We start from the raw sequence: 24,665 nt of genomic DNA, 5'->3' as shown, positions 1-24,665 counted from the left end.
GAAAAAAGCCAGAAGTGGTGCTGTGGCTCAAATGGTAAAGCACTAGCCTTGAGCTGAAGAGCTGAGGGACAGCGCCCAGGCCCAGAGGTTCAGGTCCCACAAAAAACAAAAATAAAAACAAAAGACAAAAACAAAAAAAAAGAGGTAGAGATCTGCGGTAGCTGTCTGAGCAGTGGTGCCATACTCTGTAGTACTGGGAGATGGATTTCTTGGTGCAAAATCAGTGGACATTCAAGGTCTAAGCTGGGCTCTGATAGCCCCAGTTTTTTGGGGGTAGAGGGACTGTAATAAGAGAATGTCTACAATGGTGCTTGTAGTTGTTTTTTCCCCCCTGTCATGAAGCCTCTCCTTCCCTGACATTTCTAAACCAAGGCAGAAAGTGTCCACAGCTTTAAAAATGTCTGCCAAACGAAAGCTCTCATTTTGTGCACAACTCTATTGTGGAGAAGAAAAATATGGAGGTGCATGGGGTTCCAGGGAGGGGAATGAGCCTCTGGAAATATTCCCTCACAGAATGGTAGGAAATGAGAAGTGGATCAACTCCTCGAGATGCAGCCTGGAGTGCCAAATTTAGAGCTGGATCTTTGGTTCTGGCCTTCTCTATGTGAGAAAAAGTGTCAGTACTGCAATAGTAGCAAGAAGCAACTGTACCGCAGCATTAAAGAGAAAAATGAGTTTGGAAATGTTTAGTTATCAGTCTGGCTGTGCAGGGATTCTGATTCACACGACAGGACTGAGGCTGAAGTTTGTTCACCTTCTTGTAAGCATAGTTTCCTGACACAGTGAGCTAGTACTTGCTTTCCTGGATCCCGGAGAACACTAAAGAGGCCGGTGTGTTGGTGTAAATGAGAAGTGAGTAATTACTGAGTAATGTATCTGGTGTGAAAACGTGAGGTTAGGATGACTGAAAACAGTCAGCCACTGGCCACTGGGGTTCAGGGATTTACAGAGTGCCTGGTTTGGGAAAACTGTGCTCAGCTGTAGGAGTCCAAAAGCATTCCTGAGTGACTGATTGAGAGTTTGCCCCTTCAAAAGGGTTTAAAAAAACATTACCATTCTGACTAATAGCAGCAAAGCCCGAGAAACAGAGCTCAAGTTAGGAACCTTTAGTCTATTTGATTCTCAGCTCATCCTGAATTGCTTAGATCCCCACAATTATCAAGCCATCTTCCCTATAGTCTTATTCAATTAGACACACATTCAGTGGCAAGTGCAGGCTGGATATGCTCATTTATTTTGTCATAATGCAACTGTCTGAAACTAGAGGAATGCTTGCAGAGAATAAGCCAGAGAATAGATGTTTTAATACTTTTATCTTTTCAGTTAGAAACTGTGCCATAGCCCTTAGCACACAAAGCATTTGAAGAAGCATAACAAATTATATGTATAAAAGTAAAACTGCCTATTTTATGATAACTGAAAGACTGGTTAGATGATTGCAGATAGGACTTGGGATAGGGTATTTCTGTGCTTGCTTGCTTTTTAAATTTAAACAATTTTAAAAAGTCAGTGGAGAGTGCTGAATCAAGTTGTTATAATTTTACATCTAAACTGACTCCAATTCACAGACTTGGGAGAGACCCACTCTTTGATCCTTTAACTGGTAATAGAAAATTCACCAATTTGATCTTCAGTTCTATATATTTAAATGTACCATACCTAGGATTAATTAATGTAAGATTTTATTTTGGAATTTTGAAGAATTGAAAGGCTGAATTAAAATTTACTATCCATTGGAGGGGTTTGTTAGTAAACTAATACTATAATCACCAGAGAGGGAAATGTGTAGAATATCAATGAAAAATGCATTTAAAAAACCTTTTAGAAGTTTCCATTTAGGTGAAAAAAATTAATACGTGGAATACCTGCATGGTATAAGCCACCTACAAAATTGTGTCCAAGAGAATAATACCGATGATGCTGTTTTTTTTCATCACATAATATATACGTAGTTTCTCCTATTAGTGGTGAGTTTTGTGCTATATTACTATTTGTCTAAGTTCCTGGCAAATGTCAAAGTACATGGTGATCAGGTAACACTGAATGCTTTGATAATAGTTGAATAGCAATATGAAACCCGACCAGTGAATCTTGCATACATGACATTTAAGAAAAGAAGTCCAAATATAGTCAGGATGATGTACAACGAAGGAAAATGATGGAGGATCATGAGAGAGGCCAGATACTAAATCAATATACAATGACTTTATATTTTAAATATAATATATAATAATGTAGAGAAAAAGATTAGAACTCTAAGTAACTTGTGAGGTGGTTGGGAAATAAGTCTAGATATTGGCATCCCCAGGAAATCTTCCCATAGAAAACCTACGGGGCCCCATAAAAACAGGCAGTGTAGTACAAGGGAAGGGCATATCTTTCACCGTGGTTCAAATCTCTGCTCCCTATTCTTTAGTTGTATATCTTGAGAAAGATATGTATCTCTCCCAGCCTTCATTACCTCATTACCCTGAAGGATTGTTGTGTGGCTCTACAGCAACATATATAACAGCTCTGGCACCGTGCCTGACAGATAATAGGCCAGCTTGTTAAAAGGTAGCTGCTTTGATAGTTTTCTCTGTATTGCCCGCAGCATTTTCATATGGTGTTGGTGTGCATACCTGTTTGTCTTTCCTCTTCTTCCCCCCCACAGCTACCAAGGAAGGAAGGCCAGAAAAAAAAAATGATATTCTACCGTGGTTTCTAATAGCATGCTCAGTATGCCGGGGAGGTTTAGTGTTAATCTTAGCATGTGACTGAGCCATTAGCTGAAAGTCTAAGATCAATAGGGGATCTTGGAAAGGTCAAGGAACCTGGTCACTTGGATGGAAGCAGCTATACATTTTTCAGTAGGACTCTGGTTTTAAATTTGCTAGCCATCAATTTCTATGCAACAGTTGAAATGAGTTATGCTGATTTAGTCATCATACGTATATGATGAACATACATGCTATATACAAATACATGACAAAATATTAATACTTTCTAAATCTGTGATCATAGCATTAGATAGTTTGATGGACAAACTAGATCTATCATGTCCTACTTGTCTTTTTTGTTTTTTGTTTTTCTGGAAAGCTTTTCTTTAATGTACTGCTTTTTCCTTTTATAAAATTTTTTCCTGGTCCTGAGAAAAGTTTTCCAGCTAAAACATCCTGACAAGCCCTTACTCTTCATGCTTCAGCAGAGTGTACAAATATAGATTTATTCATTTTAACTACATCCACCTTTAGCTTCTAAAATGTTTTTCTCACCATAATATCATTGGCAAAAAAAAAGCCCTACTTCGTGAATGGGTAACTCTTCCAACCTTGGGAAACAGAAACTAGAGGCAGAGATGAATTGACTAGGAAGTTAATAAAGCTTTAGGATTCGACTTGCCTGGGTTCTTTCAAAGCTCAGTGAAGGTCTTTTCAAATTAGCCAAAGGAAAATATTTTCACTCCAAAACTGAATTTCTTTGCGCCCCAAATTATGGTGTACTCTGGACGTTAGTGAAGCTATACAAGCTTCCTTAAGATATCCTACTGTACTTCAAATTTTGTTCAATATGCCTTAAATTGTATAATCAGTCACTCAACTGAAGCTTAGAATTCTTGTTATATGGGAATATTCATTACAGTATTTTTTTATAACATGATCCATTTTATGAATCAATGTGAAAATATTTCTGAAATTATATAATATGTTTTGCAAGGCAATGTATAATACTTCAATTAAGCAGGTTGAATTCTTTTGAATCTCTGTGGTAATAAGTTTCCTCTCTCATGATGATATGTAATTAGAAAACATTTTCAGAGTTACATTGAAATTTAAAAAGGACATTTGAATATATGCAATGACCTTTAAGCAAGATGCTTACCTATGTCTAAAATCTTTATTTCTTGGTGGAAGCAGATAAAGAAGGTAAAAAAAAGCACAGTTAGAAAAGACATCTAAAATATAATGAGCTCAATACTGACATTTTAATTACTGGTAGAGAAAATTGCCATTTAAGCAGAAATAACATTGGAAATTAAAAATTCAGGCCAAGACTTAACAAATAGCAGACATAACAGGTTGATTTTGATAATCACATTTAAACAAAGCAAGACAATAGTAGGTTACTTTTCACTATTGGCATTGTGATTGAGGAATGGCTGGACCAAACTTGAACAGTCAACATTCGACTGTGAAGTCATCAGCTTAGTTGATTTACTGTTCCATCTTACTATCAGAGGAAAACATTTAATGCCTTCATTAGAACCACTGTGACATAAGAGGAATATCTATACCACAGAGTTATTGTAAAGAAAACATTTAAAATCAGTTTTATCCTTTTAATATATAAAAAACTCAATGGAATTGATGAGCTTATTTTATATGCTGAAGGGTTTTATACTCATGTACACATTTAGAATACAAATATATATATATACACATATTGACATACATATATTCATCTATCTATCTATGTATCTATCTATGTATCTATGTATCTATCTATGTATCTATCTATGTATCTATGTATCTATGTATCTATCTATGTATCTATGTATCTATGTATCTATGTATCTATCTATCTATCTATCTATCTATCTATCTATCTATCTATCTAAAAAGACAGAGGTTGTCCTTCTAGCTTCAGTCAAAAACCGATTTCTTTCTAGGGAGAGTTTTAAATAAATTAGTAGTTCTCATTCAACCTATTTGGTCTTGATTAAAATCCTGAATTGAGGAAAGACATACCTCAGCTCCAAAACACTTGTGACATTTCCAGAAGGGAATATGCGCCGGACATAGTTGAAATCCCCTACATACAGACTGCCATCGATCCCACAAGCTAGGGCAACTGGGGCCAGGAGTTTATTTCCATCGGCCTGGCCATTGCAACTTGGGCATGAGATGCTTCGCCTCCGCCCATTGCCCATGATGCTACTGACGACTGGAGGCTGCTGGGAAATGAACTGATTTTCCCCATTTCCTTTATATAGTATACCTGGAAGAAAGAAAATGCGTTTTTCTTAGGACAAAAAAGTATAAAAACACAAGGTAAGTGCGTTCACTATAGATTTAGTCACAATTCCATACCTCTTAGATTTAGATTAGGAAACTTTTAGTTAGGGTTCTATTGGAAAGAAGTCTCTTCAATGACTGTGAAACACTGTGAGTCCCTAAGTTCAAGTGTGGATCCTCAAACAAGACTCCACTCTTGAACTTATGGTATTCATGAGTGAATGACCATCTCTGTAGGTTTATGGGAACTCTAGTTCCTCTAAAACCTGTTGCAACTTCAGTCTTCTGAGGCCTAGAGCAAATAAATCAGCGTGATTGGTTTATTTCCTTTTAAAGCTTCTTCTCTTCTGAGGCCCAACCGGCACTTTTACTTCCCCAAATCATACGTAGTGACAAAGAAAGATGATGCGATAAAGTACATATATTTAAAAGTGCTGTCTGTTCTGAAACAAAACGCTGGTGTTGAAAAAAATCAAGGACCAAGAGGAAAAATTAAAAACCCAACTGCAGACACTGGTGATTCTCAAGTCTTGGATACACCAAGGGGTTGTCTTGGGGAGCTTAAAAAGATGCCTGCATCTTACCGTGAGAGATTCTGATTTAATGATCTGCGTTCAAACTCAGCATCAATTTTTCAAAAACTCTCTAGGTGATCTTCATGTGCAATCAGGTTTGAGAATTAGCCTCTGTGAATGTTCTTTAGGGAAATAAAAGTTTGCCTAAGAAGGGGGTGAGAATGTTGCAGGGGGACACTGATTGAGACTCATTGTATTTATAAACGGTTTTGTTAATGGCACCTCCTAAGTACAACTACGTAAAGATAAAAAAATTAAAAGCACTAAAATGAACTTGCAAAAAAAGTTTGCCTAATTGTTAAGCAATTTTCAAAATATTACTTATTGACTTGGTTGTTAAGAATGTTGTTTTTTTCTTATGAATTAATCATTTATGTTTTTGTTAGCCTTTAAAAATGTAGCTTATTGTCTGTAGCACTACATCATTTCCTTTACTTTAAGACCTAATAATTTTTCATTCATTGTTTGAGCTAAAAATACTTTATGAGACAACAATAACAACAAAGGAAAAGTTAAAAAGGATTGATGATTTCTATAAAATATATACAAAAATTTTAATACATTTACTTGGTATTTAACTTCAGAGATGGTTCTACTTTAGGTAATTTCCCATCTTTACCAGGGCTCCTAAAGATATCTGTTATTCTGGATGAGTCCAGTTTCTTGCACTTTGTACTGTATGGTTTAAGGAACAAAAAAATATGCAATAGGATATTCTTTGGTTTTCCTGATCTTTTAAGCAAATATGTAAACCACTTGCTAAAAAATACTATAGGAAACAAACAAATAATACTAAGCCTCTATAATTGTAAATTGTAATAGAAGCCTATTTTTCTTCTTTTTGGGTTTGTTTCATTTTGCTGCTTTTCTAGAGATTGAATCCAGGGTCTCAAATATGCTAAGCATGCATTCTTCCACCCATGATCAACAGAAACTAGTGTAATTCTATTGGCTCACACCTGTAATCCTAGCTACTGAGATCTGAGGATCTTGGTTCAAAGCCAGCCCATGAGAATCTTATCTTCAATTAATCACAGAAAAAGCTAGAAGCAGCTCTGTGGCTCAAGTGGTAGAGCAGTAGCCTTGAGCAAAAGGAACTCAGAGACACTGCCCAGATCCAGAGTTCAAGCCCCAGGAATGGCAAAAAAAAAAAATCTTGCTTGAAGTCTCATATAAAAACGTATGTAGCTGCAGTTATTCAAGATGTCAAATGTAACAAAATTATGCTAAAAGATTAGTTTATTATTTAGAGTGATTTCTGCTTTCAAATGTCAATAATCTTACGAAGACAAAACGTGAGTCTGTCTGCTTCTTTGAGAAATTGGCAAAGGAATATTAAGCACTTTCATAGAAAGTAGATTTGAATTGAGATTGCAATCTCATTCATTTTCCCATTACTATATATAGATCAATGGTTCCACTTTGGTTTGATATACATGGGATGGGCAGCTGCTACATATTTTATGACACTGCTCGATGTGTTATTATCTGTATAAACCACCTGCTGCTTTGACTTTAGAGTTGCATATGTTATATTTATTGGGTGTTCTACATTTCAAAGCAGTTCTCAGAGGTAATGATGATACTTCTTAGCAGATATACTGTTGAAAGAATAATCCCATGAAGGTACAAACAGCAACTTGAGGAAGTATTTTTTTTCTTCTACTTTGGGGTAATTTTAACTTGAAGAAGTGATCAGAATAACTATGTTCCCCTTAGAGCTCAGCACATTTTAGGTGGATTTTGTGATTACTTTTTTAATGCTTTGCTATTTGAGTGATGTAATAATCACAGCAAATTTACATAAATAAATCAGCAGAGGTAAAACAGGTTTATTCAAATTTCAGGAAAATAATTTAAATAAAGTGGGATCATAACAAGAGATGAAATGCATTTTTCCTTAAATATTCAAAGAATACATTAATGGTATTTAAGATTCTTCTTTCTCTGATTATGTTATTTGACAATTATGGAAGTATAATTTCCTATAAGAGCCAGTTTTGTAATTTTCATCAGAAGACTCTTACAAGTTAACCTACTGCTCTGTCACACCTGACTTATTCAGTCATTGCTTTGAATGATCAGCCTTTCTTGATTCTCCTCTATTATGACAGAATAGAAAGATGAACATTAGAATACTCATTTCTGTGTTTCAGGGTGTCAGCACAAAACACCTGTCGCTATCTACATTTTTGCCTTCTCTTCTGTAAGAGGTGCTCGTCTCCCTTGCCATGATTACAAATCACTTTGTTTATTCAATTAGACACATGCCACTTCAGAAAACTGCTATTTGTCAAACTGTTCTTGGATAAAATTCCAAGTCACAATCAGTTCACCCATGACTTAGGTTACTTACATTTTAAATTAATATATGTTTTATAATTTATAATACATTTGAAAGAGAATTTTGGGAAGTTCAGTTTTTATATCTGATTAATATTTTAATATATTTTTGTTTTAGAAAATGAGCCTCTGTGTATCTATGTATAAGGATATACATGTATAAGGATATACATATACATGTATATCCTTATTATATAAATGCATATATATACATGCATATACTGCATATACATCCACAGAATATCTAGAACTTTCCTAATATATCTGAGCATAATATAATACTGAAGGAATTACAGAGACCTCTTAACTACGCTGGTTTGTGATCTCATCGGTGAAATCCTGTAACTAACTGGTTATGAAATGTATCCACTATTCTCATCATAACTAAATGCATTTAGAAAGGCTCCCTAAGTTTTGTTTATGAACGACTTTTGAAGGGATATGGAAATATGTGCAAACAGTATGCAATATAATTTAAAATAACTTAAGAGCAGCTAGGAACAAAGTTGGCACATGGCTTTGCATATTTTGAAAGACCATGGCAAAGCCTTGTGTTACTCAGGTAACAGATTGAAATGACCACTGATGACAACTGAGATAGCACATGGAGAATTAGGAGTTCCCCTTGTCTACTTTGTGTTGCGTGTGGCCCTGGCTATAGGCTCTGCTATCAAATTCCTAGAGTGCAACCTGAACTGTATCCTGATGTTCGAGACACAACTGGATAAGAGGATGAACTTAACAGTTCTGGGAAGCAGTAAAGGTACAAAAAGTGTTTCTGGTTCCTTTCTTTTACTGCTAATTTGCTCAGCAACATGTAATATCTATCTCTTAGAAGTAAGACCCTGGCATTTCCTGTGTGGTAACCCAGTAGATGGAAGATTGCAGTTAGAGGCTATTCCATTGCAAAAGTTAGCTTCTACCTGTCTGAAAAAGAAGCTAGGTGTGACAATTTGTATTGGTGGCCTTAGGTACTAAGGAGGCAAGGTAGGAGGAGTACAGGCCAGTCAAGAAAAAGCATGAGGAGGTTACAGTGGGTCACTTTTAAGGCTTTGCTTTAAATTATCTGATATGCAGACAGGGTTACCAACAAAATTTTAGAAACAGAGTAAAGCCAACAGCAGTTGTTTAATAGTGCTCTTTATGAAAGGTAGCTGGTCATTCTTTGTCAGCAATGTATCTCTTGCTCTGTGTTGTCTGACATGTTTCTCTAGAGTATATTCATTGACCATATTACCAGGTTTTTCACAGGTAACATGTTTGCTTTTTCCTAAGATTATTGATTTGTATCTCCCTAGTATTCACAAAGTTAAATATATGCAAACCCGCTTTGAATAGGGTATATATATGTACATATATACATATATATTTCAAAAAAGAGTGCATTTTCACTGTATTTGATGTTGGTGTAATTTGGGGAAGGGAAGGGAAAAATTGTTTAAATATCAATGCAGGTTGATCCATTGCAACCATGGGATGTACAAGATGCTACGTCAAAAAAGCAACTTTACTAGGCCGGGGGTCGGGGGAGTGTAGTTATGCAGGTGGGAGGAAAGGGATGGTAGGGGAAAAACCAAGAAGGAGGCAACAATGCTCGATAGGAAATGCACTCATTACCTTGCTCATGTAACTGTAACCCCTCTGTACAGTATTTTCACAATAAAAAACTTGTTAAAAAAACCCAGTGCAAACAGAACTGAAAAAAACCCCCAGATACTCATAACAAAAACAGTACTTGGACGTTTCTTTTAAAAAACAAAAAGTTACTCTGACTCCACTTTTGGAAAATCTATAAAGCCTTTTCGTCCACACTCATTGAATTCTGTTGAATGAGCCCCTTGCAAGGTGAACTTAGTGGTGAACACGCTCATATAGAGACCGTTCACTGAGGAGGACCCAAGTTGGTCACTTACCTTCTAATGGGAAAATGGTTATGATGATGAACATTTTAAAGTTCAATAAGGATATTATGTAGTTCCACTGCAGGCTTTTATATTGGAAATATTTCTTTAATGTTATGTTCTGCCGGCTTTAATCCTACAGCATGCACTAAGTGAAATGTGGCTACAGCCTAAGTGTGGACATGTGGCCAATATCACCGAGTGAACAAGATCTCACCATTCTGAACGTCTAGGACGTGATGTTTGTCTAATGTCCAGCCACCCATGTTGGAAGCATCTAATTCATAACCTTGCAAAACGGCAGTCCTCTTCTCCCACAGAGTCAGGTCCAAACATGACTCATACTCATATCCAACTGACACTGGAATTAAAACAAATCACAGTTTATCTTCTCAACTATAGAAGGCAAGGCAATCTATTATATAACTTTGAAAAAAGCCTCTTTTGCAATTACATTTTTAAATTGTTATCATTAAGGAGTTATACAACATATATCATGATTATATACAGAGACTATATTTCCACTTGTTTATGTGCAGTTTATTTTCTATATAAGATGAACAATTTTCATATTGATGATATAAAAGGTACTTCTACAAATGGCTTCCAAATGTTATTTTCTACTGATATAATAGAAAATGAGTATTTCCCCCCGTATCTCTTTCTGTAAGAGGTTCATAACCAATAATGAAGTCTGACTTAAGTAACCAGTTAAATAATTAGATAAGATAAACTAGTCCCAAATGATGATTCAATGGTAACTAACTATAATATTTGCTATATTGCAACCATCTAGAGCTGTTTAGTTATTAAGACAATTTCATGATGAAAAATCCTAATGAGTAAGGCTCAGTTGAACAAAGAGATAGTTACACTATAATATTTTATTTATATATATCAGGAATAAACAGTAGTAGCACATTAAAATACATAATTCACAGGTGAAAAACTTCAGAGTTTAACATGGAACATGGGTTTAAAAACTTAGAAAAAATTAATAATGCATGATGAAGCTGGATGCTGGTGGTTCACACCTGTCATCTTAGCTCCTCAGGAGGCTGAGATCTGAGGACTGCAGTGTAAAGTTAGCTCAGGCAGGGAAGTCTGTGAGACTTTTAGCTCCAATTAACCACTAGAAAACAGGAAGTGGCTCTGTGGTTCAAAGGGGTAGAGTGCTAGCCTTGTGCAAAAGAGCTCAGGGACAGAACCCAGGTCCTGAGTTCAAGTCCCGCAACCGACAAAGAAAAAGCATATTGATATTATAATATAAAATACATTTTATTTTTAGGTAGAAACTAACAGAGCAAAAATCATGTCATCCTTTAGATTCTGATGTTCTGACTTGAGCTTGGAGCTACATCAAAACTTTGATGGCCCTAGCCAGTCATTCAATGAAGCAAGTGGGTTGATGGTTTTTAAGGTCATGCTTTTACTGAATTGACGGCCCTAAAGGCAAAATAACTGAAATAACTCTTTAATACCAATTCTGTCTGATGTCCTTTTAAATATCATTATGAGTTGAAACTCCCTCAGTGTGAGATACAGAGCACATAAAAAGGACAATGAAAGTTTGGAAGGTAAAAATCATAAAGGAAAAGAAAAAAAAAAGGAAAGGTGAGAGAAGAACATAAACAAGAAAACAATAAAAAAGGATGTGGTGAACTAAAATCTCAGAGCATTCTTCTATGATATAATTTCAACCTGAAAAACACATCTAATTTTTTCTTCTTGTTGTGGTATGGACTGACCTCTTTTCCTGATCAGAGATCTAAGGTAGCCATTGACCCACTGCAGGTTGCCATCCATTTAGGATACTTCTGACTTTCAAACAACTTTTTCAATGCGGAGGAGATATACATAGAACTTACCAACAGCTTCAGAGAGTCCATAGACCTTCTGATTATATGCATCTGTTTTATCCCATATGAAAGTATAGGCCAAGTTTGGTGAGGCAGGGAACCACTTTTGGAAGAGTCTCCCAACAACAGCTACCATAAGATGCACCTTCATTAGGTTAAACGGTATAATGGACTGGGTCATGGTGATCTTGAGAACCGACTTATATCCTGCAGCTCTGGAACTCAGGTAGGAAAGTTTCAAATCTGTCCCTGGAATTGTGGTTTCTTCATGGAGGACCTGGAGTTGGACAAAGCAGAAGCTTCTACCAGTGGTCATTTATGTATGCCTTCTAAGGAGAATATATTTAACTGAACCTAGCAGAACACCTGAAATAGGACAGAGAAGAGTCACTATTCACAAATAACGTGTTCATGCTGTTCTCTTCTTCAATAATTAAAAATAACTGCTGGCAGCCTTTTCCCTCCTCCTAAAAGCCTCTTGTCATTTATTCTGAGTTAATCACACCTCAAGTGCTCCTCTTCATGCAGGAGATATGGTGACTGTACCATCAGGCTGACATGTACTGTCTTGTTAGTTTGGTAGTCACAGGAGATTCTCACTAACCCGTCTTTCACCCCAATCACCCTGGAGATTAGATCTGACATTTGTAAGATGGTTAGCTCAGAGCAGCGATACAGCCTAGGTCAAAGATCTGGCCTACATCACCTGGTTCCTTTAGGAATTAAACCTATGCTGTGGCCCCATCAACCTCTGTAGCGATCACTGCTAGTGAAGCTAGGTATGACACACAAAAAAGACCAATGCTATCTGGGCTAAATTTCGACAGGTTCCATATATCCATGTTTAGAAGTAATGTTACAATAGCATGTTCTCCTGCAGTCATTTTTCTATATCATCATAAATGCTGTAATGCTGTATACAATTTGTCTCAGGGAGCAACTAATACGGAACTGAATGTATAGAGAAGACAATCCTAATATACCTTTGGATTTGAAACTGGGTTATAAAAAAGCAAATAGTATCTGCATAATGATCACTTCCTTTATAAAATGTTGTAAGTCGTGTCTTTCAGCTTGAGTGTTAAGCCATCAATGTGACTTAGTTCAGTGGCAGCCAATGATTTGTCAATATGGCAAATATTATATTTTTTCCCTAAAGAATTAAGATTTTGCTCTACCAATGTTCCTATTCATTTGGTGAATACTAACAACCCTCCCAAAACGTACCCATGTATCATAAGGTGTAAGGCTATCCATGTTCAAAAACCTGCACCTGGAACCAACCACTTTTTTTCTACTAGAATTCAATAGTATTCTTAAAAGATTCCTGAAAACACCCCAATCAAGATTCATTTTACAGATACAAAGGATTTTCTTTCCAGGTTGGGAAATCTTGGAAGAGTGATTCAGGCTTCAGTAGTGTTTTCCCCCTCCTCCAATATTTTTCATGTAGAACAGCTTGGAATGATAATAATTGCCATCTCCAAATTTGAATAACATAAGTAAAATCCCCAACGAGGATGCAGGTATCATTCAACCATAAACAATCACATAATTAGAAGTAACCCAAATGAATGGACTAAGCAGCAAACTTCTACCCTGTTCTATGAGTCAGTGCTGGCAAGAATTGGGATGTGTTGTAAGGTATTGCATTAAGAAAGCATTGCTACAATAGATATACCAGCAGGGATTTTCCTTACCAAACATGCTGACTAAATTCAGCCACAGATTGGTCTTAAACAAAGATAGTTTATGAATGTATAAAGAACCTTTTCAGAGTTACAATATATTCAAGGACACTATAACATTTAAGACTGACTACTATTATAAGACTGTACAATGTAGGGTAAATACAGGGAATTCTTTTAGATTTAACCCCATTAGGGTGAGTTTTTAAAACAGACTTCTGTGAGTCCTTGGTGGCCCAGAAAATTTGTGTGATTGAATCCTAGAGTGTATCATTTATTTTCTCTTCATTTACTTCCAAAATAATTTCCTATAAATTTGATTGGCTTTTTATGTGTAAGGGAATCTTCCTCTAATATATCGTCCCTAGGACCTGCTAGGAGTTGCTTCTCTATTTCAAAATATCATGTGATATGACTAATTTTAATAACTGATTATTGTCTCTGTCATCATTAACCTACTTCCTTGGAACAAATATGTATAATTTAGTTCATTAAAGCATCGTTTCCTCTATGTAATTTAACCTTATCATATTCTATTACATTAGTTGGAAAAATATAACCTGCCAAAATGAGAAAATAAGCCATTAGGACTACTTTTGCCAGCTGCATCATCTGTGAGGCCCATTTTTGACCCATTAAATACTCAGACACCTCATCTTGCCAATTCCACCTTTCCAATCTCTGTCTAATCTGGTCCTGAGTCTCCACTTCTGTTGTGGTTGAGTGAGAGAGGCTTTGGTCATCTATGAAAACGCAGTTAACAATAGCCTACTCATTGACTTATCTGTCTTCTGTCAATTATGCATTCTGCCACTTGAGTTACCTTCAGAACAATGTCAAAAACAACAATTGCCCATGTATCTTTAGTGTGGACTATGCTCTCCTCCCTTTTCTGCCAGGTCACTCTTTTAAGGCGAACCTCCTCATTGTTCCCTTCTCCTTTCACTTACCATATAACTTCTCTTTTGAACCTTTAGTTGTTCATTCAAATCTTTACCGTATTTACAAAGCCAGAACCCATGTTTTCTTCTTTTTATCCTGGTAGAGTACATGCGTATACATGATAGGCCCTTTGTAAATTTTCTACCAAATGTAGAAAACATGAATGAGTGAAAAAACCACCTCCATGTATTTATGGACTTGTTGGCTGTGTGGAAAACTATTTCAATGGCTACGTTTCATTAGAAACTTGCCATCTACAGACAGATAGTGCCCTAGGTTACATTTATATTAGGGATAATGTATTATAATAATATAGTATATTATAATCATATAATAAGATGGACTCAAGGAAGATGTATTTTTAGTTTATTAATCAAATAAGGTTCCAATAAAGTCTCTAAAGGTCAAAGTCTGCTTCACAATTATTGTCACTGGGGTATCACCTATGTGTGATGTCATTTTTATTGTTCATACTGTAGACTTCCTTGGATCTCCTCCTGTCACCTCTGTCTACAACCTCAAAGGTGATCTCAGCCAATTTTAAAGTGTATTTATATCTGATGACTAAAATTTATACCTTTAATTTTGGCTTTTTCTTGAACTTATTATTCTATGGTAGTCCCTGCTTAAATGTTACCTGTCAAAGAGATTTTTTTTTGTACTACATTGTGTAAAATCATACTCCCAACAATTTACCATTTTCTCTCTGTCTCTGTCTCTCTGTCTCTGTCTCTCTCGTGCTGGTCCTGGGGCTTGAACTCAGGACCTGGGTGCTTCCCTGAGCTTCTGTGCTCAAGGCTAGTGCTCTACCATTTGAGCTCCAGCTCCACTTTGGGATTTTTGATGGTTAATTGGAGGTAAGAACTTCATGGATTTTTTTTTGTCTGGGCTGGCTTTGAAACATGATCCTTGGATTTCGGCCTCCTGAGTAGCAAGGATTATAGCTGTGAGCCACCAGCACTCAGTGGTTTCATTATTTTTAAAATTAAGTCTTAGCAGAAGTTGACATATCTTTATTGTTTAGTGTATCTCTATTCTTATTACTTGGTAAGCTCACCGAGAGCAGGCACTTTATCTGATTGGCTTACAATTTGTTCCTGTTTAACAATGCCTGGTACAAAACAAGTATTTGGTAAATATTTGATGAAGGAATGTGACAAAGCTGCTGTATGTGGCTGTACTTTAAAGACAGCTTATTTTAACTTAGCTCTTTATGGATCAAATCTGTTGTCCTTCCTCTAAGATCTGAAAATTCTTTATAAATTCAAGGGAAGAAAAACAGTCCCCAGATATTTCAGTAGATGAATGAACAATGAATTTTGATTATCATTATTTTTAAAGTTAGATGCTTTTTTTTTCCTGTAGAGAATAAGGCTTATGAACCACAAATTATTGAAGCCTAGGACAGCATATCAGGTTTTGGTAATAAGATCTTGACAAAATTAGTATTTTATTTCCAAAAACCATCTTTTCCAAACATTTTCTAAAATGTAAAATATGTATGCAAGCATGCACACAGACACAGACACAGACACAGACACACACACCACATGCTACACATTATTTAGGCTAGCATGGGAATGTTGTAATACTCCTGAAAAATTTCTTTGGCAACCACATGATCCAAAAGTCTTTTGGATTGAAGTAATGCTGGCTCCATGTCTTACCTGTGTTTCAGGAATGATGGGACTGTCTTCAGGAGAAGATCTAAAGAAGGTAGATAAAGGTGATGACACAATGATAGGGTTGGGCCTCACAAACCCGCTGAGGTCGCAGCTGGGAATGTCATTCTCTTCTTTCTTCATGACTAGTGTGTCCATCACATAAAAGACATTCCAGGGAATCCACACAGTATGATACTGAGTGAGGAATGGGGACCGTTCGAATACCAAAGTTAGAGAAGCTCCACCATTTGCCACCAAGTCAAACCTAGTAAAAAAGCAAGATATGCTTAGGGAAATGTCTGTATTATCCCACACAACTCTCAACACTCACTTCCTTCAACTGGTATGTTTCTAAAGAAAATCGATATCTTGAGATGTAGTTATACATAGAGGAATAGTAAAAAAAGATGATAGAGTGAATAGTATATGTATACTTTATTCACCAGTTTAGTAATATTTTTCCAAATTTGCTTTGTATATGCTCTTTGGAACCAGCTGAGTCAAACTTGCAGACATTATATTACTGCTAAATATTTTAACATGCACCTTCTAAAACAAAGAACACTCTCTGACAAAATCCACAACATTACATTCTGCTTTAGGAAATCAAATCAACTAATTGAGTATGGGGAGAGACAGGTCATCCTGGGGTACATGGGAAAATCTAGTCTCAAAGGAAAAAAAATCATTTTTTAAAAGAAGTGTATGAATAGATGGCTTTTAAAATCTCTGCCTGGCATTATTTACCATAACTAAGATATGGAACCAACCCAGATGCCCCTCAGTAGATGAATGGGTCAAGAAAATGTGGTATATATACACAATGAAATTCTATGCCCACATCAGAAAGAATGACATTGCCCGATTTGTTAGGAAATGGAAGAACTTGAAAAAAATCATATTAAGCGAAGTAAGCCAAAGAAACATAGGTCCCATGGTTTCCCTTATTTGCAATAACTAGTATATGTCTAGGACAAGCAGAAAAGATCAAAAGGTATGTACATTTGACCATATAAGATGATGTTAAGCGAAATGAACACCAAGACAGGGAAACAAGAGGTTTTATCTTTGTTGCTGTACTTTGTTAATGTACTTATAATGTACTATGTGATTTTTTTTGTTTCTTTTGTATGTTCTTCCCCCAGGAATAACTTGTTTTAGCTGTATTTAATTCCGGTGCCCTGCATCTTGTATATACACTTCACTTTTCTAATTTGGGGAGGGAAAGGGGAAAAAACAAAATGCTTAAAAAGGCATACAGGTTGACCCATTGTAACAATGAGATGTACAAGACACTATGTTGAAAATGAACTTTACAACTTCATGGAGGGGGCGGGGGAGAAGGCGATAGTTGGGGAGGTGGGGAAGGAAGGGATGGTAGAGGAAAAACAGAGGAGGAGGCAACAATGCTCGATGGGAAATGTAGTCATTACCTTACTCATGTAACTGTAACCTCTCTGTACAGTATTTTTACAATTAAAAAAACATTTAAAAAAAAGACAAAATGTGCAGAAAACAAAAACAGGGACAAAAAGGGAACCCTCCCCCAAAACCCAAGCAAACAAAACACAAAAATAAATAAAAAAATCCTCTTGTCTCCAATAAACTATTCAGAAAAAGTGAAAAACAACAACAACAACCCAAAAACCCAAAAACCAAACCAAAACAAAAATTTCTGCCTGTACCTGGTGCTGGTGGCTTATGCCTGTAATCCTAGCTATTCCTAAGGCTGAGATTTGAAGATTGCAGTTCAAAGCCAGCTAGGGCAGGAAAGTCTGTGAGACTCTTATCTCAATTAACCACCAGAAAACCAGAAGTGGCGCTGTGGCTCAAGTGGTAGAGCTCTCGCCTTGAGCTGAAGAGCTCAGGACAGCAACCAGGCCCAGAGTTCAAGCCCCACAACCAACAAAAAAACAGAAACAAACAAATCTCTGCCCCTGTACTTTCTCAGGGCTTTGCAATCTAAGCATTGCTGCTTTCCCGTTAAAAAGGAAAATAAAATATGATGGGTGATAGTTTTTTTTTTTTTTTAAGCTTAAAACACTCCAAACAGAGACAGTGTGTTGGGATTAACTTACATTCCATCCTGGCGGGTAATAGTATATCCATATTCTGGGTAATGGAAAAATGAGACATTCACTCCAATAAGTGGAGTTCCATCCGCAGTTAGTACTTGGCCTCTGATGACAGATGCAAGGCTGTGAAAAAAAGTAGAAAAATTGAGTGAATATCTGTCTTGTCTAGCCTACATTATCATGATTTATAGAAACTCAGCCTGAGGATAAGATAACACTATCATATGAAATCAAGTGTTATTCACAAAAACCAGACCTGAAATATACCCAAGACAAAGCTCTTTTTAATTTGGTGTAATTTACATTCTCCAAATGCCTTGTGTTTACTCTGGCTTTTAATTAGTTGTGATCTGTTTTTTTCTTCCTTTCTGAGTGTTATCAAGACCAATAGTTTAGAGATAAATGTTTAAAAATGATAAGCTTCATGCTTTCTCCATAAGTCATCTGTAGGACGTCCATGAAGAAAAGTATACTTTCCAATTAATTCTGAAGCAATCTGTAAATCTGCAGGGACCAAGAAGTATAAGATTTAAGGGGGCAATAAGGAACATTTGTGCAACAACTTTTAATCAACTGCTGGGTCTAACGGCATTAATGCTGTGAAATTACTGCAGACCCAGGAGTTCTAGTGTAAATCATCTTCTTTGGCTCAGTGAGACACGAGACACCTGCTTTCACTTACTGGTTTATTTTCAGGTCATTACTGCTCTGAAAAGCACCAAACAGCTTCTGCAATGTTACTGCCATGCTGTTAGCTGTTCCATTACATTAATTCATAATTTATATTATTTAAGTGAGCTCAGCTGAAAAAAAAAAGTGCACTTCTGTTTTGCCTTTTGGGGTCTTTTCATTGTTCCTTTTGAAACGTTTCCAACTGTGCTCACAAAATCAACTAGTTAAATGAGGATTTATTGTTCCTTAATGGAATGTCCTGTTATGTCTCAGGTACTGAAATTGACAAAGTAGGTGAACTGTGTCAAAAATGCTCAAAATGAGAACTTGGGTGAAGAATTTGCTGAAAGCAGAAAAATGGTTATTTTTTTTTAAAAAGTACTTTCCTCAAACACACCATCATGATAAGACCCCTACACATCTATGTGAGGAAATGATGTGGTAACCTTTTATTGAAAGGACTTTCTCCAGGTATCACATGGGTGCTATCAGAGCCAATCAGAAAACTGATTCGATCATAGAAGGATTTGGCGGCTTGTTGAGATGGTGATTGTAAGCTTTGGCTAATGATGTCCTGAGGATCAGGTAATCCACGGCAGAAAGGCTGGTTTTGGCAAGAGCTCTGTAAACAGCAATCAGGATCCATACAGTCAATGAGACCATCTGCAGGGGTGGGGGGGAGAAGGGGGGAGAGGAGGGAGGGGAGGGAGGAAGAGAAAGCAAACCAATAAGAGAATTCTTTTTATGTTACAGAATAACATTTGTCTGTTGGTTGGTTTGTTTCATATCAAGTGATTTTCATTTCTCTATCTGAAAGCAATTTCTATGAGGCAAAATCTTTGAAACTGGATGAAATACAAACACAGTACTGTATCTGCTTTCATAGAGAGTAAATATTTGGTTTAGAGATGGTTGAAAATAGTAATATAACACTTCTGAGCAAGAAATAAAAATTTCTATAACAACTTATTACTGTGAAGTAACATTTTTTTTTACAAATATCATTACTCAAGATAGTGCTGTGAAATAATATGTAGTGGTTTAAAGTGTCATGATTCAACCCTTGTATCTACTATAGACATGCACTAGTAGCTAATACAGTGAGTATTAGGATCTGGCATAGTATAAAATGGAAAAGAATTTGAAAAAGAGCTAGAAAATGAAAGTTTGTGAAAAGAAGCAAATATAAGTCAAATATAATAGACGAGATTAGCCATCTTTCAAGGAAACAGCTTTGTGAAGGAAGGGCAAAGTGAGTTGCAGAAGAAATTAAAGCATTTTTCAAATGTGAAGGAACTAACCTGAATGCCTAGTATGCCCCTTCTAAAATATAGGAATTGAAACATAGACTGCATAGTTTCCCTCATTTGTAATAATTAGAATGTGCCTATAAATCTACAAGTAAGTCCAATGGATAGTAAAAGACAAAAAAATTATACTTGGACATGATAAAGTAAACAGGACTCTACACATTCATACAGTGGGAACAAAGGAGGATATTCTTAGGAGAGGAAGACAAGGGCTCAATAGATATGTGCATATGATCATATGAAATGATGTTTATTAAAATGAACTCCAGTAATGGAAACAAGAGGGTTTTATTGTATTGTTTATGGTTCTTTCTTTTTTTCTCTTTTTGTTTATTCTCTTTTGTCACTGTTTTTGATTTCTGTACCCTTTGTCTTGTATATAAGTTTATCTGATTTGGGGAACGGGAGGGGAAGGTGAAGGACAGAAACGGTGGGACACAGGGTGAACCAATTCAGCAGTGATACTCCATAGACACTATGTTAGAAATTAATTATACAACTTGGGGAGTGGAAGTGGGAGGGGCAAAACTGGGACAAAACGAGGGAGGGGGGTGACACTGTTTCAAGAGAGATACACTCATTACCTGTCTTAACTGTAACCCCTCTGTACAATAAAAATTTTAAAAATAATTAAAAAAGAAAAAAATGGCATATGTGAATGAGCCATTTTAGAAGTTATAAATCAATCATGAAAAATTATCCTACAGTGTTGATTTCCTAAAAAGCTGTAATGGGATAACAGAAATTAACTAGTGCCTTCTCTATGAACATGAGAAAGCAACTGTAGTTGTCTGCAGTCATGTCCTGTAAAGTGACATTGCAGTCAGAGATTTGCTGCATGGAAGTTTGGTAGTCCCATATGATTACAATAGAGCAGAGAAATTTCTGTTGTCTAGTGAGGAAGCCATCAGAATATTGTTCTATAAGGTTTTATTTATTATTCAAACGTTTGGGGCACTAGGCCTACAGCATAGCTAGTCATAGAAAAATAAAGCACCTAGACTTGTGTGTAGAAGCTACCTGACAATAACAATAACTGGTTCTGTTACTAGTTTATGTATTTATTATCATTTTAGAAGGTATCCTTCTCCTTCACGATGGAAAAGCTTACTGTACAACAGTGTGTGTTGTGTGTTGTTGTACCAGCCATGTTTTATCTCTCCTGGCTTTAGCAGGAAGCCATGTCCATCCAGAGACTGATCTCCACCATCTAGGTTGTGGAAAACACTCAGACATTTGCCTAGTGACAAAGTCATCTGGTGATGCACTTGTCAGAATAGATCTCCATCATTGAATGATTCAGGATTGCAGTTTGGTGTGCAACAAATCACCAGCCCATGAGTGAGTGAGTGTGTTAGGTTGACAGTGTGCTGACATCAGCCTTTAAGGCCATTATTTACTGACTAGTTGAGTACATACATTTTCATCTTCTTGGTCATTACATTTCTTAGTATACAGAAATTAAAAAAAAACTTTACTCATTGGGAGAAGTGACAAGATAAGTTTACAAATCATTGTATTTAAGCATGGGTGTAACTCAAGTACTAGAGCATCTGCCTAGCATGCTCGAGGGTCTGGGTTTGATACCCAGATCTACCAAAGACAAAATAACCCCCCCCACACACACAAAGTAAACAAAACAAATCTTCGCCTTTAAGTATTAGGTATCAGTGTGGTGATCCTACTATTATAGCAAACTCAAATGAAAATACTTAAATGACTTTTATGCTTTGGTTACACAAGTATTTTTTCTAATAACTTATTTTTTAAAAATGAGTCATCTATTTGCTTTAGGTCATATTTATCAATAAAATATTAGTTTATTCCTTCATTACTTGAGAGCAAATGGAGATAAAGGGAACCAATTAAGTGAATTAAATTATCTAGAAAGCAGATGAATAACAACACAAGTAAGGTAATAAAAGGAGATGGTTAGGGCCCATAGTCATTTTGCTTACCTTGAAGACAAGTGTAACGAACGTGTGCATTTCTTTCTAACTCTTATATCTCTCTCATTTATTGGAGAATGATTGTGAATTTCCATTTCAGTATTCAGCCCATGTGCCCCTTTCATGTTTGACTTAGAAGTACAGAGGAGACTTAATGGATCTCACCAGAGTTATTTTCGGGAACTACCTAAAAGAGATTCTCTTCCTGTCTGCCACCCTTACCCTCACTGGGCTTGAGCTATATGGCTGTGAGGATAGGTTGCTTTAGCCATCTTGCTGGCATTGAAGAACCTGCATGAGATCCAGCCATACCAGCAAAAGCCATTAAGGAAAAAAAAAAACCAAACAACAAACACAATGACATTATTGTGGTTTTGTAATAAGCTGCACTTGACCTTGTGGTTTTTTTTTCCATTCTAGTAGCCTGCTGGGGATGGATTTTCTGTCATTTTGAACTGAAGGAGACTAGCTTATCCAGGGACAGTAACACACACACACACACCTAACAACCCACAGAACTTCCTATTTCTTTATAATGAAGGAGAAAAGCTTAAGAAATGGGTCCTTGAACTAAATTTTTGATGTTAGACTCCTCTCACATTAATATTTTATGTTTTTTTAACCATAATTTTTATACACATGAAAATATATGGTCAGAATTTCTGGGGATAGTAAATATTTTTGCCTTAGTATAGTTTACATTTTCAGGCATATTCCCAGAATAAGGGGTAGTTAAATTATTTGGAGCTGCAAGTTTGTTCCTTTGAAAAAAATATAAAGTAATATTTTAAGATAATCAAATTAAACCAAGCTTTGATATTTTGTATAGTTTTATGCAACTACTTTCTTAGCCAAAAGACCATGAAGATAAAAAAAATCACTAAATATTTCTCAATATTTCTAGTGGAAGAAGGTGAAACTGTATTAGAGCCGTATTTTTCATGGGAATATATAATATATAAAACATTTTTTCTTCTATCTATCTTGAAATAGAAGCATAGTTACTCAGACTCAAAAGATCTATTGCTATTATATTATTTCTGACTTCAAAACAATAATTAAAAAAGTTTCCAAACCTTTCAGCAGCGAGGTAATTATATGTGGAGATTTTATGAGTACTTTTAAAATATGCATTTTATGGTCTGTTTCACTTAGAAGTTCTTACTCAATGGATTTAGAATAGGCCTACATACACTTGGGAGAGTAAGTTAACACTATACTGATATTCTTGTACACTTTCTTCATATATTCATTCTTTGCCGTGTCATGGATACCACTCAAAAGTAAAAATGTGCTTGAATGTTGTATTTTATCTGCATTGATTTGGTATGTTAAGGGTTAAATACTCCCCCCCCCCCATACCCCTACTTTTCCACAGTGTCTTCCTGTAGGCAATATATGGTACAGTTGCCAAAGAGGAATGCTCAAATTTCATCATTCATCTTTGTTAGTTTATAAAAAGCAAATGTACATCTGGCATGTAGTGTGGAGGTCATAAAACTGCAAGAGATTGACACCTTCTGAACTAATCAGTTAGAAATGCATTTTTACTAGTCTCTCTGCTAGCATCCATCAGATGACAGAATCTCATTTCCAACAGCCAAGATGCAGGGGCACACTGTTTTTTATTTTTCTGCAGAGTTGATCAGTAACTTGCCTGAGCAAGTGACGGATGGTTATGAATCTAGCTTCTTATAACTTGAGAAAACATTTTTCATTCTTTGTCTCAAGTAATATAGCAGCTAGGGTCATCTAGTACAACTAAGTTGATTACCTATTTGCCCAAATGTATAGTGTAGTAAAATTGTCTTGGTGGAATAGCTTTTCAAAAATCATTGAAATTCTACTTAGTCTCAGCTACATTATGTTAGCTTACATTTATATTGGCAAAGAAGCCATATCTAATAGCATTAATCATAAAAAATCTAAAGAAAATCAGAAATGATCAAAACCCACTGAATAAAAACTTCAATTATTAGTTAAGAGCTCTTCTTCACTTTAGGCTTTGAAATATAAGTGGTACTCCAATGTAAAGTAGGTAATACAGTTTATGCTTCTCTCCAATCAGTGCTTTTTTAAGTTCTTAACATTATGGTTCTAGTTATTTCTTTTTTTTTTCTTGTGAAAATGCCATACAAAGGGGTTACAATTACATGGACAAGGTAATGAGTACATTTCGTATCAAGTCTTGCTGTCTCCTTTGTTTCCCCTTCCCATCCCTTCCCATCTCCCTTCCACCCTCCCCTTTTCCCCACTCCCATCCTTGGCCAAAGTTGTTAAGTTCGTTTTTCTTCATAATGTCTTGTACATCTCTTTGTTGCAATGGGTACACCTGTATCCCTACTTAAACAATTTTTTTCCCTTCCCCTCCACAAATTATACCAACATCAAATGCAGTGAAAACAGGGGTTATATGATGGGGGAGGGACATACAAAGCAACAAAGAAATCATTTTATAAATATGTTAGAAGCAATTGCAAGAAAGAAAAAAAACATTTGAATCCTTATCTTGGCATTTATTTTGCCTAACATCAACTTATCTGATCATTTCTGCTTGTCTCAGACATATACTAGTTATTACAAATAAGGGAAACCATGGGACCTATGTTTCTTTGAGCCTGGCTTACTTCACTTAATATAATTTTTTCCAAGTCTTTCCATTTCCTAACAAATAGGGCAATGTCATTCTTTCT

General features: G+C 36.0%; 1 protein-coding gene across 1 annotated transcript in view; it reads right to left on the bottom strand.

Annotated features, from left to right (window-relative positions):
* Tenm3 (teneurin transmembrane protein 3) overlaps positions 1-24,665 on the bottom strand; it is a 444,870-nt gene that overhangs the window by 42,459 nt on the left and 377,746 nt on the right. Inside the window, exons 13-19 of the mRNA XM_013023835.1 lie at positions 19,160-19,376; positions 18,045-18,164; positions 15,970-16,231; positions 11,682-11,949; positions 10,031-10,174; positions 4,728-4,977; positions 3,862-3,882 (exon numbers count right to left, since the gene is read on the bottom strand). Coding sequence (XP_012879289.1) covers positions 3,862-3,882; positions 4,728-4,977; positions 10,031-10,174; positions 11,682-11,949; positions 15,970-16,231; positions 18,045-18,164; positions 19,160-19,376 — 1,282 coding nt within the window. The remainder of the gene's footprint in view (positions 1-3,861; positions 3,883-4,727; positions 4,978-10,030; positions 10,175-11,681; positions 11,950-15,969; positions 16,232-18,044; positions 18,165-19,159; positions 19,377-24,665) is intronic.

Source organism: Dipodomys ordii, unplaced genomic scaffold, assembly GCF_000151885.1.
Source record: "Dipodomys ordii isolate 6190 unplaced genomic scaffold, Dord_2.0 Scaffold4, whole genome shotgun sequence".
Taxonomy (NCBI): Eukaryota; Metazoa; Chordata; class Mammalia; order Rodentia; family Heteromyidae; genus Dipodomys; species Dipodomys ordii.
This window is presented reverse-complemented; position numbering and strand designations above follow the sequence as displayed.